This window comes from Strix aluco, chromosome 4 (assembly GCF_031877795.1).
Source record: "Strix aluco isolate bStrAlu1 chromosome 4, bStrAlu1.hap1, whole genome shotgun sequence".
NCBI classification, from domain to species: Eukaryota; Metazoa; Chordata; class Aves; order Strigiformes; family Strigidae; genus Strix; species Strix aluco.
The window spans coordinates 43,513,709-43,528,541 of record NC_133934.1 but is presented as its reverse complement, the minus strand read 5'-3'; the positions used below and the strand labels follow the sequence as shown (position 1 = coordinate 43,528,541).

At 41.6% G+C, this 14,833-nt stretch overlaps 1 protein-coding gene across 10 annotated transcripts in view; it reads right to left on the bottom strand.

Moving 5' to 3' along the window:
* DDX60 (DExD/H-box helicase 60) overlaps window positions 1-9,900 on the bottom strand; it is a 49,614-nt gene extending 39,714 nt beyond the window's left edge. For 3 of the 10 annotated variants that reach the window (XR_012623117.1, XM_074822865.1, XM_074822864.1), the window contains exons 1-10: window positions 9,849-9,868; window positions 9,178-9,225; window positions 7,683-8,051; window positions 7,478-7,547; window positions 5,200-5,377; window positions 4,716-5,057; window positions 4,125-4,232; window positions 2,486-2,647; window positions 1,431-1,589; window positions 795-936 (exon numbers count right to left, since the gene is read on the bottom strand). Coding sequence is in view for 8 of the 10 variants with exons in the window: in XM_074822865.1 (XP_074678966.1) it covers window positions 795-936; window positions 1,431-1,589; window positions 2,486-2,647; window positions 4,125-4,232; window positions 4,716-5,057; window positions 5,200-5,377; window positions 7,478-7,547; window positions 7,683-8,051; window positions 9,178-9,217 (1,570 nt within the window). In the remaining 2 variants the exon portion in view is untranslated. Of the gene's footprint in view, window positions 1-794; window positions 937-1,430; window positions 1,590-2,485; window positions 2,648-4,124; window positions 4,233-4,715; window positions 5,058-5,199; window positions 5,378-7,477; window positions 7,548-7,682; window positions 8,052-8,438; window positions 8,553-9,177; window positions 9,226-9,848 lie in introns of those variants that run through there. The other 7 variants (XR_012623118.1, XM_074822868.1, XM_074822863.1 and 4 more) reach the window with 6 other exon arrangements.
* Window positions 9,901-14,833: the final 4,933 nt, after the last annotated feature.

Genomic DNA, 14,833 nt, shown 5'->3' with positions numbered 1-14,833 from the left:
AGGGTAGGATCTTGAACTGATAATTTTCTTTTTAGTGCCCAATCATAGGTATAATTATAAAAATAAATGTTTCATATTCCTAATTTGTATTTCCTTTAAAAATTCCTCTACACTTGCTTTACTGAAGTATATATAGGATATCTTGTGACTAGATTCATAAACCGTTCTGTTTTACCAACAGACAGAATCATGGCAGAAAACTTCAAGTAAACAGAATAAACATTTGCTACAAATCTTTTTCCATATTTCCTTGTTCTGTCAGCTTTTGTAACTTTTTTGTAAATCTTAACACATCTGGCATTCTCACAAATTTATGTATTTATAAGACAAGATATGATTTTGTCTGAATCAACCTTGCCTGAAATTAAAACTATTATCCAATGTCACACTGACACTAGGGATAGAATCTAGTTTCCTTTCTGACTGTGCTGCACTAAAACGAAATGGATAGAAAACTGGCTAAAACCCAAACGGTTGAGAATACCCACTAACAGTGACCCAGAGCTCTTACAACCTATGCTATATCTTCCTTTGCATAAGTGCAGGTGGCACATCAAAGATATGACATGGTAAAGTATTCTGAATGAGTACTAGTGAAAGACACTTTCACATGTGATTTTCTAGACTTTGCTATAGAAAATAGTTCCCCTATTATTCCACAAAATGTATCCATTATTATATGGGTAATTAAAAAACTGTTCTCATTTCTGCTTGTACAAACAGTTTCATTCTCATTTTGCAGCTTAATAAAGTTAGAAATGTAAGAAATTAAACTGTTCAACAAAGATAAATACCTTCAGTGTATTCAACCTCATAGTAATGTGCAAGATTTACGAGCAGTGAATCATCATTTAAGTCAGGCAGGTAAGTTAAATCCAATTTCCAGTCATTTGTGTCACTTAGCTGTGTCAGAGCAAAATGTGTACACAACTGTTGCTGTTAAAATAAAGCAAACAATTCTTATGAAGCACCTTTTCATGTGAGGGATCAAAGCACCTCCAAAGCAAGGTTAGCTACCACAGATTTTATCGACATGAAAAATAACACACTGTTACTTGACTTCTCTGTGATCAGGATACCACCTTCACTGTTCTCCTTCACTGTAATAACCACCTTTAAACAATAAAAAGTCCTGCCATCAAACTTCCCATACTGGATGAGACCAAAATGTCCATCTAGCCCAGTACACTAACGCTGACTACCTGGAGATGTCTAAGAAGCAGCCAAGTACAGAGATACTGCCCAAAACGTTCTCCTAGCCCCACTGATTTCTGGTTCACAAGATTCCTGTACCAGGTAAGGTTTGTTTCCAGCAGGTACATTACATTCTTTGATCTCATTAGATGACTAAAGTAGCATATAAGGGAAAATGAAAACTGAAATGATAATTGCACCTGGTGACCGGGGAACTAAGACAGTGCTACACATACCATTTTTATTAATGGTAAAACTTGCTTAGTCCAGCAGGATTTCATGATCCTGATCTGAGCTCTCTGTGAAAGAGGCATATGAAGAAGAAAAGTCACTGTAAGACACTGCATTCTACAGAGGTCGGCTGCTTCTTCTAGGGATAGGGGATTACTTCTTCCCTGTTGAGAGATGACAGATAAAAGGTCAACCATGTCCTTCAGTAAAATAACTGTGTTCACCTCTGCTTAATTCAGTGGTTTGCACTTTGTTAAAGCAGCTAATAATTTTGATCTATTTAAACAATCTGTGTATTTTAATTACTTGTGGATACACCTATTTCAAAAATAAACATTCTTGTAGTGCTGGTAAACGTAAAAAAAATCTCTTTTCCAAAATAACTATGAAAATCAAGACAAAGCTTAAAAACAATTGTCAGTGTATCTGGCTAGAATGTTATTCTTTTAATAGGAAAAGTTAATATCTAGATATAGGCCTATGCTCTTTTCTCAACAGCACAGCAAAAAGTCTGTACAGAAATCCAGCTGTGTTAACCCCTCGTAGCTATCCTGTAGTCCACTGAATATGTGTCTCATAAAATATTACTGATATATTGCGTCTGTGTCAACTTGATGAAAATATAAGGTTTGCAGTATGGTCACAAAAATGTCATGACCACATCTAGAAAGAAATCTTTTTTTCTGAAATGTCTTGCCAACCTGAGGAAAAGTATATTCTTCTGTAAAAGCTAGTATGCCACAATGTTAGGAAAAGAAAAATAATGAATGCAACTACCTTCTAAGGTAAAACTTCCTATGGAAGTAATTGCTCCTAAGGTAAAACTTTCCCCAGAAATAGCCACTGCAGCAGGGGGCACAATGCCACCCACAGTGAGACCACACTCCTTTGGAAAAACTGTGGCCACAGTAATTATCTGAACCAGACCACTTTACAGAGTGTCATCACAAAGGAATCAGTTGGACCTCTCTTCAGCTTGGGATTTAGAAGGACAGCCATCTCTCCTGTTAGTAAAATGCTTATGGTCACTGTGCTGAAAAGATATTAAAAAAATTCTTACTCTTGCTGATTGTTCTGTCTTTGCTCCCATGGATGTATTTGCATTTTCCAACATATTGCTGTATATTTTTAATCCCACGGCACAAGCAAGAACACAGACCACACGACGAACATCAGATCCTTCAGGCCACAGTTGTTTCAACAGACAGACAGTCTCGCGAACCTGGAGTCATAATATTATTAATAGCACAAATGACTGCTATAATAAAAATTACAAAATAAAGACAAGTCTTATCCTTTACAGAGTTCCACTGGAGAAAGGAAAAAAAGGATATGAAAACTACAGAAAGAAAAGTGGGCACAATCAAAAATAGCTCTTGTCATGTCCCTGAGAGCAGCAACAGCCCTGTCTGTCCCTGCCCAAACCCTGGGGCCTCCTCCCAGCTGCCCAGGGCCCCATTTCAGCCCCTCAGGACCGACAGTCCCTGCGCCACCGCCACCGATGCTGCAGCAATGCCTGTCTCCAGCTCCGTACAGCCCAGCTGACAACCCCGTCCAGCCTCAGCCCATTCCCAGGGAGATGCCCGGTGCCCGGGGTTGCAGCTGTCCCCCCAGCTGCCCTGCTCTTGACTGGGGCAGTGGGACAGGCCCTGGCTACCAGGCCCTGCCCTGCCACCCACAGGGGAGCTCCCACAGCCCCAGCCCCAAGGGAACAGCTGCTCTGATGTTTTGCTGCTCCTAGGGTATCCAATTATTGAACATGCCTCAGGAAACATAATCACATAAGAAAACAAAATATTAGCAGTAGTGATGCATTAAGAAGCCTTCTCAGTAACACCATTTTTTTCTGGCCTGAAAAAAATCAGCTTACTGAACCAGTATCATTTCCACTGAAGTCCAAGGAAGCCTTACTGTTGCTCTCTGCAGGAGCAGAAGTGGAGTCACAGCACTGCAGTATAACTTAACACTCGGGAAAATGGCAGGAGTATATTAGGCACTAGAGGTGATTATGGTACCATAAAAATACCAATTTTTTAAAGTTAAAATATTGTAAAACCACAGTTTTAATCATGCAAGAACAGACTCTGCAACTGTAATCAAGCTCTTCAAAAAAAATTCCCAGACTGTGAGCACTTCAGTCAACAGAGTGTGCTCGCCTTGGCAGCTGCCATTGCAAGGTTTAGATTTTGAGATGTCCCTACAGACAAGGTTGCTCTTGGCAGCAGCACTGACTCTCACTCACCACTGCTGAACGTACCCTCCCACACCCCACCCTCAGGAGCCAGCTGCTGCCATGAGGGTGAGGCAATGGCCACAGTGCACCCGGAGGGCAGTAGCCACAGCCCCCCACATGGTTAAGGGTGGATTTATGCCACAGATGGTTGTTTTACTGCTGAATGGGCTGGTTCCCATCTTCTACAAGACAAAGGCAGTCGCCAAGATGGAAACATCCCTTAAGCAGCATCCCACTGATCAGCTTCCAGCTGGACCATCCTACTTCAGTGAACTTTAAAGAAAGAAACAGCTTCAGGCTGCTGTGAAGAAAAATGGGCACAGAAGAGACCTTCTCAGAACTCAGGGTGTCACTTCAGGATAAGGAAGAGAGCTCCCAGTTCCAGCTAGGGGGGAATTTCAGGTAAAGGAATGGAGGAAGACAGTCAACCCAAGGAGAAAAAAGAAGGATCAAAAGGTCAAATTACCTCTTTTTGTATGCTTTTCAGGCTCATCTTGAGATGTTCATATAGACATATGAATGGTTCTTTGTACCTGACTAGGTTTTCACAGGCACATCGAAGGTCTTGCTCATGCTAAGAAGTGCAGAAGTCAAAGTTATATGCAAAAGTCAGTAGATACAATGCATCAGGGACTACTAGCCACAGACAGAAACCATTCAGATACAGGTCAATCCTCAGCCTCTAAGAAACATCTATTCTAAATAAAATTTTAAAAATCACATCCCTGGCCTAAATGCTAGTCTTTTTCTGGCATATTACAAGTCAACTAAGGCACGTGATACTGAAGATATGGGAAATGCTTTACTTGAGACTATCATACCTTAAGTGAACAAGGATGTGAAATGAGACTATAGAGAACATGGCAGGAATGTGCCACCAATCATAATGTTTGCCTGTTAAGGATTTCAAGACCAGTAGATTAAAGAAACATAAAATGATCCATGTGTCAGTGCTTTATAATTTTAGTATGTAAAATACTCATATTGAGATATTTTAATTAAATCTGCTAAGTAGAACACCATTACTGCAAACCAGCAACAAAGTTGTGTACCTTACCTTTTGAAAAAATAATCTGTGTTTATACACACTCTGAACATGATATCCATAAACTCTAAGAATATCATACTCTTGTCCTGAAGCAAGCACAATGTTGATTTTCTTTGACAAGGAATGAACAATTAAAATAGATAAATAGTCTGTTTGGAGAGAGGTCAGTCCTACATCAGATACGATAATGAAGTAAGGATAACTTTTCTTCAGGAAAATCTCCCATTTGGATGATAAACAATTGGAAAATTCTGTATGAACAGTGGTGCTTGTGTTATGCCTCAGGTGTTCTATTAATACAGTACGTAAGAAAAGAAAATGAGGATACGGAAAGTACATCTGTTCTGCATCCTGTGGGAAATAAAAACAGTGAAATTATTCAGTTATATTTGTTGACACAGTGAACAGTTTCCTAATCCTGATTAGGATCAAGCAGTTGGTTTTGAAGGAGTGCAGTGATTTAAACGGCAAACAAATGTTACTTGTTCAGTACCTTGAAGAAAGCAATGACGTATTTTGCTCCTTTTTCAGTGAAATCCTGCAAGAAGCATTCAATTTGGTAGAAGAAGTTTAGATATTGTGTTTTCTCATCTAAAAACATAAGTAGTAAGGAATCGCCATCTATCACAAAGAATTCAGACTCAACAAAGTCTTTTAACAGACTGACATACCTGAAAGAAAAAGAAATAGCATGTACATAACATTACTCCAAGAAAAGCTGGGGACACGGGACAGAAGAAATTTGCTTACTAATAGATTTTAAAATAAATGTTTTTGTTAATTAAATCAATTAAACATTAAATTTATAAATTAAATCAATAGCAAACCATCTTTCTTGGATCTAAGGTTAGTCCTAAATAGCTTTCAATCCTTTCAGTTATTGAATGTATTAGCAATTGTCTCCTTTACAACTTTGAATACTTTTGTAGCATCTGAGGCTCCTGTGACTTATTTGGCACCTCTTGTCCATGTCTGCTTATGCTGAAAGTTCTACCTGTTCTGCAAGAAATACCCCACACAAGATAACCACAAAATATATTTTGAGAGCCTTCCTGCCTGAGTTTCCAGCTAAAAATAGCAAGCGGGTTACCAGCAACTATCATGACAATGACAACTACCTACCTCATCCAAGGAATATCTATGGCAAGAAAAATATCTAAACAGCAAGAGGATTTCAATCACAATGCATTCCTTCAAGAGATCAAAGAATTAAAAGATTTCTTCACCCTGTCCTATTTCAGAAAACTATGAAAGCTGATAAAATTTGCATTAACCAGTCTTAGGTCAAACTTGAAACATATCCTTTGCACTGAAGATGGCAAGTATAAACAGGCAGCACCTCAGCAGTTTTTCATACATCCTAGGAATTGACTGCATTCTCCAGCTCTTTAAGAATCCATGAAAGTCCAGGGACATGATGTTTTGCCCTGGACAGATGAAGAAGTCAGAACATTTGCAGGCCCAGATGAAAAGGAGGAAAGCCCTTCTAGTAAAGGTTCTTAGCTTTTGCATTTGTCTATTACATACTGTACTGTACTGTCTATTACATATTACAACAGTAATGCATATTCTGAGAATATTCATACTCTAATGGTAAGAATGTGCTTATTTTCTTCAAGGCTGTCAAAACTGCCTGACACACATCACCTTAGATCCACATCTGAGAAGACTCAGCTTTCTTTCCGGGCTGGGATCAACAGCCTCTGGTTTACAGGCCCAGTTTGTTATCTGATGCAATGAGTAGCCTTCCATGAAAAAAAACTATGTCAACTCCTGTCTTACACTCTTAAATTGTCTGCCTTTAATTAATACTAGTATCTTTAGCATGTCAGCTCCAGAATGCAGAGGAGACACTTCACTGTCAACCTGAACAGGACTATTGCTAATCCTTTTCCATATCAAGCAGGGAAAGGAATCAGAATGTGGAGATGCAGAAGATCATGCATGAGAACTGACATGCAAAAACACAGAAGGTATATATGAAAATTTTGTAGGAAAACTGTTTTAAATACTGTAAAAGTAGTAGCCTTAAAACACGCTGCTCCCTTCTGCCACCCACGGAGGTCCACAGTGGAGCAGAGACTCGCCTGTGGATGGTGGAGGACCCCCAGGACTCTACAGGAAGAAGCAGCCCCCGCTGTTGTAGTTCGGCACTGGGAGAACTGCAACACAAGGGGTGACCCTCGTTGGACCATCTCGGGAAGAGCTGCATCCCGTGGGAAGGACTCACGGCAGAGAAAGTTCATGGAGGACTGTCTCCGGTGAGAGGGATACCGCGTGGAGCAGGGGGAAGAATGCAGAAGAGCGCTTCCTCCCCGCCTTGCAGGAAGAAACAGTGGACTGACTGCGCCCCCCACCCCCTGCTCCTTCACTGCTGGGGAAGGAGGTAGAATATCGAGAACAAAACTCAGCCTTCAAAGATGAGACAGGTGGGAGGAGATGTTTTAAGATATGGTAACGCTTCTCACTGTCCCATTCTGTCTTGTTGTTGTTTTTAGTGTTTTGAATTAAAGCGATGTCTTTTTTCTTCCCCTAACGAGCCTGTCTTTTGTCTGTGACTGCAGTGGGTGATCCACTCCTCCCTGTCCTTATCTCATTTCCTGAGCTTTTTTAATTCATTTTCTCCTTCCCAGCCCTGGGGAGGAAGGGATGAGTGAATGCCTGCGTGGTGCTCAGTTGCCCTCTGGGCTCAGACCACGACAACTTAGTTGAAAGAAACTATTTTTATTACCATTTATTACATTTCTTTCCACGCACCCCACTGTACTTACTGAGCTCTTGACAGGGATGCCCAAACATGTAGCCTCAACTTCTTCAGAAATTCAGGATGTTTTCTTATTTCTAAAATAACCACACACATGGTTATTGATAAAACCATACAACCATAACTCAATCAATTAATCACAGAAGAGCCAAAATGTAAGACACTGCAATAAATGCTACAGACATAAGCATAAGGTAACAACAGCTCCTCACCAGGGCTTTGGGAATCACGTTCATGCTGGAGAACTCTGAAATCCTGGCCTTCAGTTTGTGATTCCTGCTGAGTCACTTCTTCAGTAGTTGAGATACTATAAGCGTTACTGTAGTCTGGGTCTTCAGCTTCTTTTTCTCTATCTTCTTCTTCTTTAAGCATCTGTGCAACAGCTGCTTCTGCTCTGTCACTGGTCTCATCCTTCTCATCGCTGTCACTTGTACTCCCACTCTCTTTATATTCATATGTTGGAATGAAGCCACTGTCGCTACACTCACTATCCTTATCATCATTACTAGCATTGTCCTTTGGATCATTATGAAGGACCTTCTTGAAATGACCTTCTGCAGAATCCATCACAGATCTTGATTCTGGCATCCAAAAAAAAAACCTCTAAGTCATCAAGAGATAATTTTCAGGAAATATGGTATGCTCTGAGGCTTCAACCATTAAATTACCTACTTCATAATCATACTGGAATAAAACTAAGAAAAATCAGAAAGCATTTTGTGAACATCCCTGTGAGACATATTTTCACTTTAAAATCAATAAATATTTTTATGAACTATAAGGAAAACATCTTTTGTCTTTCTTAAAGTTTACTAAAGAGGAGCATTACATATCTGTTTAATGCTTCACATGAAGGGGCCCTTGGTGGGGGTTAGTCATAATTAGTCATAATTTGCTTTATTAGCTATATCTACATGGCACACTCCAAGGAATGATCCATGTTTCCTGGTTCGAGGACTTGTACCTACACCACTCATGCTAGTCCAGTCACAAGTAGGCCACCACAACATCTTCATTGCATGATGGTGGTAATCATGGTTTGGTTTTTTTCTTCTTTTTTTCCAAGGGTAGAATTCTCAAATCTTGAGTGAGCAGACAACGGTAATGGTTAGGGTAACTCCCCACTTTACAAGGTCACAATGTACAGTTCCTTAGAGCTAAAGAACAAACAGGCAGCTTGGAATAACCCTGCGCAGTCCCTACCACACCAGCTCAGTTCTTGTGAACTTCAGTTTCCTCTAGTTTCAATTCAGGTAACAGCTTCATGGAGTATTTATTGTTGCAGTGTTTGCCACTGCAATATTCAATTGCCTTAGATATGGTTATCCCTCATTTTTCTGAGACCATAAAAGGACTATTTAATCTCTAGATGCTATTTTTAGTCTTATAACCTTTGTTAAAAAACTAACAAAAGAAACTAAAGTGCAACCTCAATTTTTCAGATTTCACAAACTCAAAACTAAGCTGCAATTTTCTTCGTGATTTTCACCTTGTGTCAAACTCCTAGCAAATGAAGTTGTAGGAAAAAGAAACTAAAACACATTTTTATTATCTACTTGTAAAATACTGTACACATAGTGTACTATATTACACTGGTGTGCTTAACATAACTTTACAGTTGAACTTCAATACCTATTTTCATGAAATATAAGCTATTTATATACATACAGCTACATAAAGTCACCATTTGTGTACCTGCATACGTACTTTTTGTCAAGGCAGCAATAAACCTGAGACTTTTCTCCATTTTCTTACCTAAATTGAAAAAGCTATATCAAAGGCTTGAGAACACCATTCGGGGATAAATCATGTATTTTTGCATGTTGAAACTGTCACTTACCTAGAAGATGGCCATCACTATTTCAGCAATCTCCTAAACAAGCATGACTTTCCATATCTGAATATGTCAAGTCAGCTGCTCTCAAAGAAAGCCAGACTGTATCTGTACATATTCATGCATGGACCACTATATTTCTTTTCAGAAAAAAGGCTTAAATACTTTGCTATAGGTTCTTTTCTGCAGTGCATACAGTGACATCTGAGATGCCTGGGGCTACAGTGTCGGCAGAGGCAACCAGGTGCCTTTGACACCCTTCCAGCACCTTGTTGCCCCTCCACCCTGGAGGATGCTCCCCTGCTGCCTGCAAAGTCCCAGATGTTCCCCTGCACGCTGTCCAGCCCCCTCGTCCAGCCCCAAACCAGCTGCGACCCTAATGGAAACCCCAACCCCAGCTCCAGCCCCATGCCTAAACCCAACCACGGCCCTCCTAGAACTAAACCCAATCCTAGTCCTAACCCCAATCCCAGTCGCAGCCCTAAACCCCATCCTAACGGCAACCCTAACCACAATTTGTACCAAAGCCCCGGCCGCACAGTACCTGCTGCCGCTGCCGCCGCCGCCCGGCCCGGCCCGGCCCCGCCGCCCCCCACCCCCCGACTTTCAGTTTCTTTTCCCGGCGCCGCCCGGCTGCCAAATGTAGGTTTCTTTTTCGCGGTGCCGGAAGAACTGCGTCCCCGAATCCGGCACGGCAAAGTATTCCCAGTATTTCCTCGCTTCCATTCAGTTACGCTTTGCGGTCACGGCGGCTTGAGGTAACGGTTCGAGGGCCATTAAACCTGCACTGCTGAAGAATATTGTCCTTGCAGGTTGCACAGACAGTGCAGAAAATATTAATTCCTACTTCTGTCCCTTTATTCACCACATTTTGTTCTACCAGCCTGCTTGCTTAAAGTAGGAAATTCCATACAAAAACAACTATGAGATATACGTTACTTTTTTTAAGCATTTCCACGAACAGTACTGGACCCCTATCCCTTAGTTTAAAATAGCAAAACCTCCATTCGCCAGGGAACCTGGGTACCCAAGTACTGTTGAAACAACATTTAGGAAACCAGAGTTTATGTATCAGATTGTCTTGCCGAGAAGTGAAAAGCCCAGCTCCTCTTCAGATCAGATACTTGTGCAAGATATAGCACAGAAGACCACCGGGGTTACATATGTAAGTAATCTCCTCATGGACCCAGGGAAGTTTTTGACAGCCTCACTGGCAGACAGCTGACAGATAACACTTGCCACGTAAACGGATCAGAGGTCTTTTTCCACATCCTGCATTGCCTTTGAGATCTGTACAAAGATTCCAGAAACTCGGGGGAACAGTATCTTTTACAGTACAATAACACACCCACAGTGCTCCAGCATATCAGAATTGTTCTGTTCAGCTAGCCAAGATAAGCCCCTGCTCCCTCCTCTCAGCACACCTTCTTTTTCTTTGGTAGGTGACAATCTGGGAAATAATCAGAACCGTATTTCCTTTCCTCAAATGAAATGGGAGATGATCTTTAGCCCAATACTTCAACAGATTTTTAATATAGCTTTTAATTAGGTCCTGAAGACAGACCTTTAGATTCAATTCTCCACCCCTTTGGGTGATGTATTTTGGTTCAGAAAAGTGTATTTTAGGTCTGCTATTCACTTGACTAAAAGGCAGATCAGACACTTTACGTTCCTGAGTAAAGTGGCACCTGGAGCTGGTGACACTTCCATGAAAACATATTTAAGAAAGAGCAAAAACACCACACAAGCAGAGGAGTGAGGAGGGGGAAAAAGAAAAGGAAACGAAAAAAAAAGTGAGAAACACCAGTGCAAACACCAAGGTCGGGTCCCACCATGGAGGACCCTATGCTGGAGCAGGTGGCTATGCCCTGAAAGAACCACAGCCTCTGGAAATCCTGCACTGGAGCGGGTTTATCCTGAAGGACTGCAGCCCATGGAGAGGACTTACACTGGAGAAGGGGTAAAGTGTCAAGAAAAACTGTTATGTCCTGACTAACCTCCGCAAACCTCATCCCCCCTGTACCGCTCAGGGGATGGGGAAGGATAGAGGAGTCAAGAATGAAGGAGTGAAGTTGACCTGAGAAAGGGGAGGGTAGGGGGAAGGTGTTGTTTAAAATTTGATTTTTTGTTTTTTTTGTTTCTCACTAACAAAATATATTTTAATTGGCAATAAATTAAATTACTTTTCCCCAAGTCAAGTCTGGTTTGTCTGTGATGGTAACTAGTTAAGCAGTCCCCCTGTCTTTGTGTTGACGCACAATCCCATTTTCTCTCCCCTCCTGTTGAGGGTTAGAGAAGAGCTGGGTGAGCACCTGGAAACTGGCCAGGTCAACCCACCACACTCTTTTAGATCTCTCCACATAATGTATGAGGCAAAGAGGGAAGGGGTATGTATAGATGCTTGAGAGGAGAAACTGAGACAGCCAGTCTTTCAAGCATGAATCAGAGTGCCTAAAATCATTGAGCAGTTGGCAGTAACCATCTAGTATAGAAAAACAGCTGCAGAAATTTTAACTTGAGACATCTTATGAAGGGGAAATTCAAATTGTAATTGCTCAGCAATGGTAACCGGAGACCAAGGAATGACCTGGTCCTGGCAGTGGGAAAGCCTAACTCTAGAACCAAGTTAAGCAATAGAAACAGGAATGAGTCTATACAGGGGAGAAGAAAGTCCCTTGTTGATAAAGTAAGAAATGATATAGTATTGATTTGTATTGATATGACTGATGCTGGTGCAGGCATGTATAAGGAATCAGCTCATGCCACATCTTTGCAGACTCCCTGTAGAACTGCTTACAGCAGTAGGACTCTGTCCAGTGCATTGTCCATTAAATCACTTTATACTTAAGCACAAATGTGTATTTAATTCGCCTCAAGGACAATAAAAATTCCCCAACACTTACTTGAAGCTGTCAGGAGCCACCTATACTAAGCTAAGCTAAGCCCTCTCCTTTAAAATAAATGCATAAATTCAAATTTTGCATAAGTTGTGCCTCAGCTGCTTTTGGAATCTAGCCCTAAATTCAATACAGGTGGTGGAAAGACTAGTACATGCCTGAGTGGGAGAAATTTTTGACCCAAAGATTAAACTAAATATATGAACATTTTAATTTCTTTCATTAATCTTACCGTGCCAACACAAAGTACAGAAAATAGTGATAAGAAATCTAGTAATGCTTTGATTACTTTTCAAACAGTAGTAAGTGTAAAGGCCATGCCATAAGGAACCCTTTGCTTGTCTGGTCTAACACCATCCATAGAACTTTCACCACATTTCTCAGAAGTCACTTGAAACACTGGAAAATAAAATAAGATGAAATGTGCACATGCTTTTATGTTGAAAAAAATGCTTAGTGTTGAGTTACTGTGAACAAACCAAAGTTTTAAATTAGGAAATATTCACAGTTACTCAATCATTTTTATTAATGTTTTTATTGTGTGTTTATTTTCTCATTGAACTTTCTAAATGGTGAAACTCCAGTCATATTCATCTCTTTCATTTCCTGAAACTAATTATTGTATCCAATATTTCAGCTCAGGTTCTTAACATCAGCTATGTGAAGAATATGGTGGTGATTCATGTTAAAATATGGTGACTTTGTTAGTGTTTGCCATGTACATAAGTTAAAGGAGATTTATCATAGTTTTATTGTTAAAAGGGTTTGGAGGTTTTTTTCCCTCAGTGACTGTTGCTGAGCAGGTGGAAAATTACTGGCGGGACCCCTGTCAGAAGCCCCCAGCAACACCGGATTGGGCGGGTGAAAAATGATTGGAGGAACCCCTGCCAGGAGCCCCAGTACCACCAGAAAGCCCGGGAAAGTTAAGGGACTCTGCTGATTGGAGGAATCCCTGTCGGGAGCCCCAGCAACACCAGAAAGCCCGGGAAAGTTTGAGGGACCCTGCTGCGCATGTGAAGATGGGACTATAAAAGGGAGTGATGCAGCACCACCTGGTGCTCGTCGGTGCGGAGCAGGAAGCCCCCCTCTGCCCCCCGGCGTGCCGAACTTTTTTTTTACTTGTTCTTATTGCAAATAAATTTATAAAAGATATTTGCGGCTCTGCCTCTGCATTTATTACAGCTAGATTTTTATACATTTCTATTCAGTTTATAGGAATAAGGAACAAGTCTCTCCCAGATGCCAGGGATCTGCATCTGCTCATAATGATTTACCCATTCACGTGAGATGCAAACCCGAAAAGTGGGTTTGCAGCCCAATCTACATGGACAAATTACTCTGCTTTCTAGCACAACAGTAAGCAAGGCACTAGACTAGGAGGAGGAAGATATCAAGGTGGTTTGGGGGGGGCGTGAACAAGCATGGGAAGACAGAGGGATAAGGAGGCAAGAGGCTGATTGCCTGTAAACCAGTTGCTGGGCAGAACGCTTGTCCAGCCATGCACCTGCACCTAATCAGCACAGGCTGTCCTGTCTGCTCATTAAATTCCATTTCTAACCACCCTCCTGGGTGAGGGACTACCTGTTCTGTGTGCCTGTGTGTGTATGAAGATCTGAGTGCCAGCAGCTGGCAGTAGGCCATGAGTCACAGGGGTCTGTGTGTCTGTGCAACCACAAACAGGAATGAGTGAGGGTATGTAAGTCAGTGTCAATCGCCAGTGACTATCAGCCCAGACCTGTCAGCAAGCAGGTGAAGCGGCCTGGGAGCCTGGTATGCATGTCTCTAAGGGTGGAGACCCCTCAGGGAACCCAGGACAACTACTGGCAAGACCATAAGGTCTCAGGCTCAATTAAGAGACCTGCTTCCATATGTATGTGAGTGCCTGTGCAGGAGGATCCACAGCCAGGCACTGATGTGAGAGACTGAAATGTCAGACGACTGTCTCAAAGCTTGTTTGTGTCTGTGCAAACCTCAAGGACAAGCTGCAGCTTTTGGATTAGTCTAAGGAATGTCACCCAAAGAAGCAGGAGTGTATCAAAGGATGCACCCCACACTCCCTTGCAGTTGCATTGTCAAACTCCTTAGATAAACCTGAAAGGGGGAGACATGGACTGAATGAAACCAAATGTTTATCACTGGCTCCATCCTGTAACCATCTGTGGCTCTATAGTGTAGGCCAGACCCCATGCGCGCATTGCTAATGAACTGATAAGAGGCAAACGTTTCTGCCCCAGAAACCGGATGATTGCTCAAGAAGCATGAAGTCCGCAAAAACCTGTGGGACCAGAGGAAAAACTAAAGATGGGCAGATATGCTAATCAGCTGATACAATGAACTTAAAAGGCAACAGAAAACTTTGCTGTGTGTGCACCCACCACTGAAGACTGAGGACCAACAGCACGCTGCTGGATCCATGGTGGTGACTACTTTTGTAACTCTATTCTGGATGCTTGCTTCATTTCTGTCTTTTCCTTCCATTCTGTCCTATCACTACCCCTCTTCACTTCTAATAATAAAAACTGTTTGGGTGTACAGCATTTGACTTTGTGTCTTAATCTCGCTCTTGGGATCATATCAAAACCTGTCCTGACATTGGATTGGGATGTTATAAATGAGCTCAGACTCATTAAGA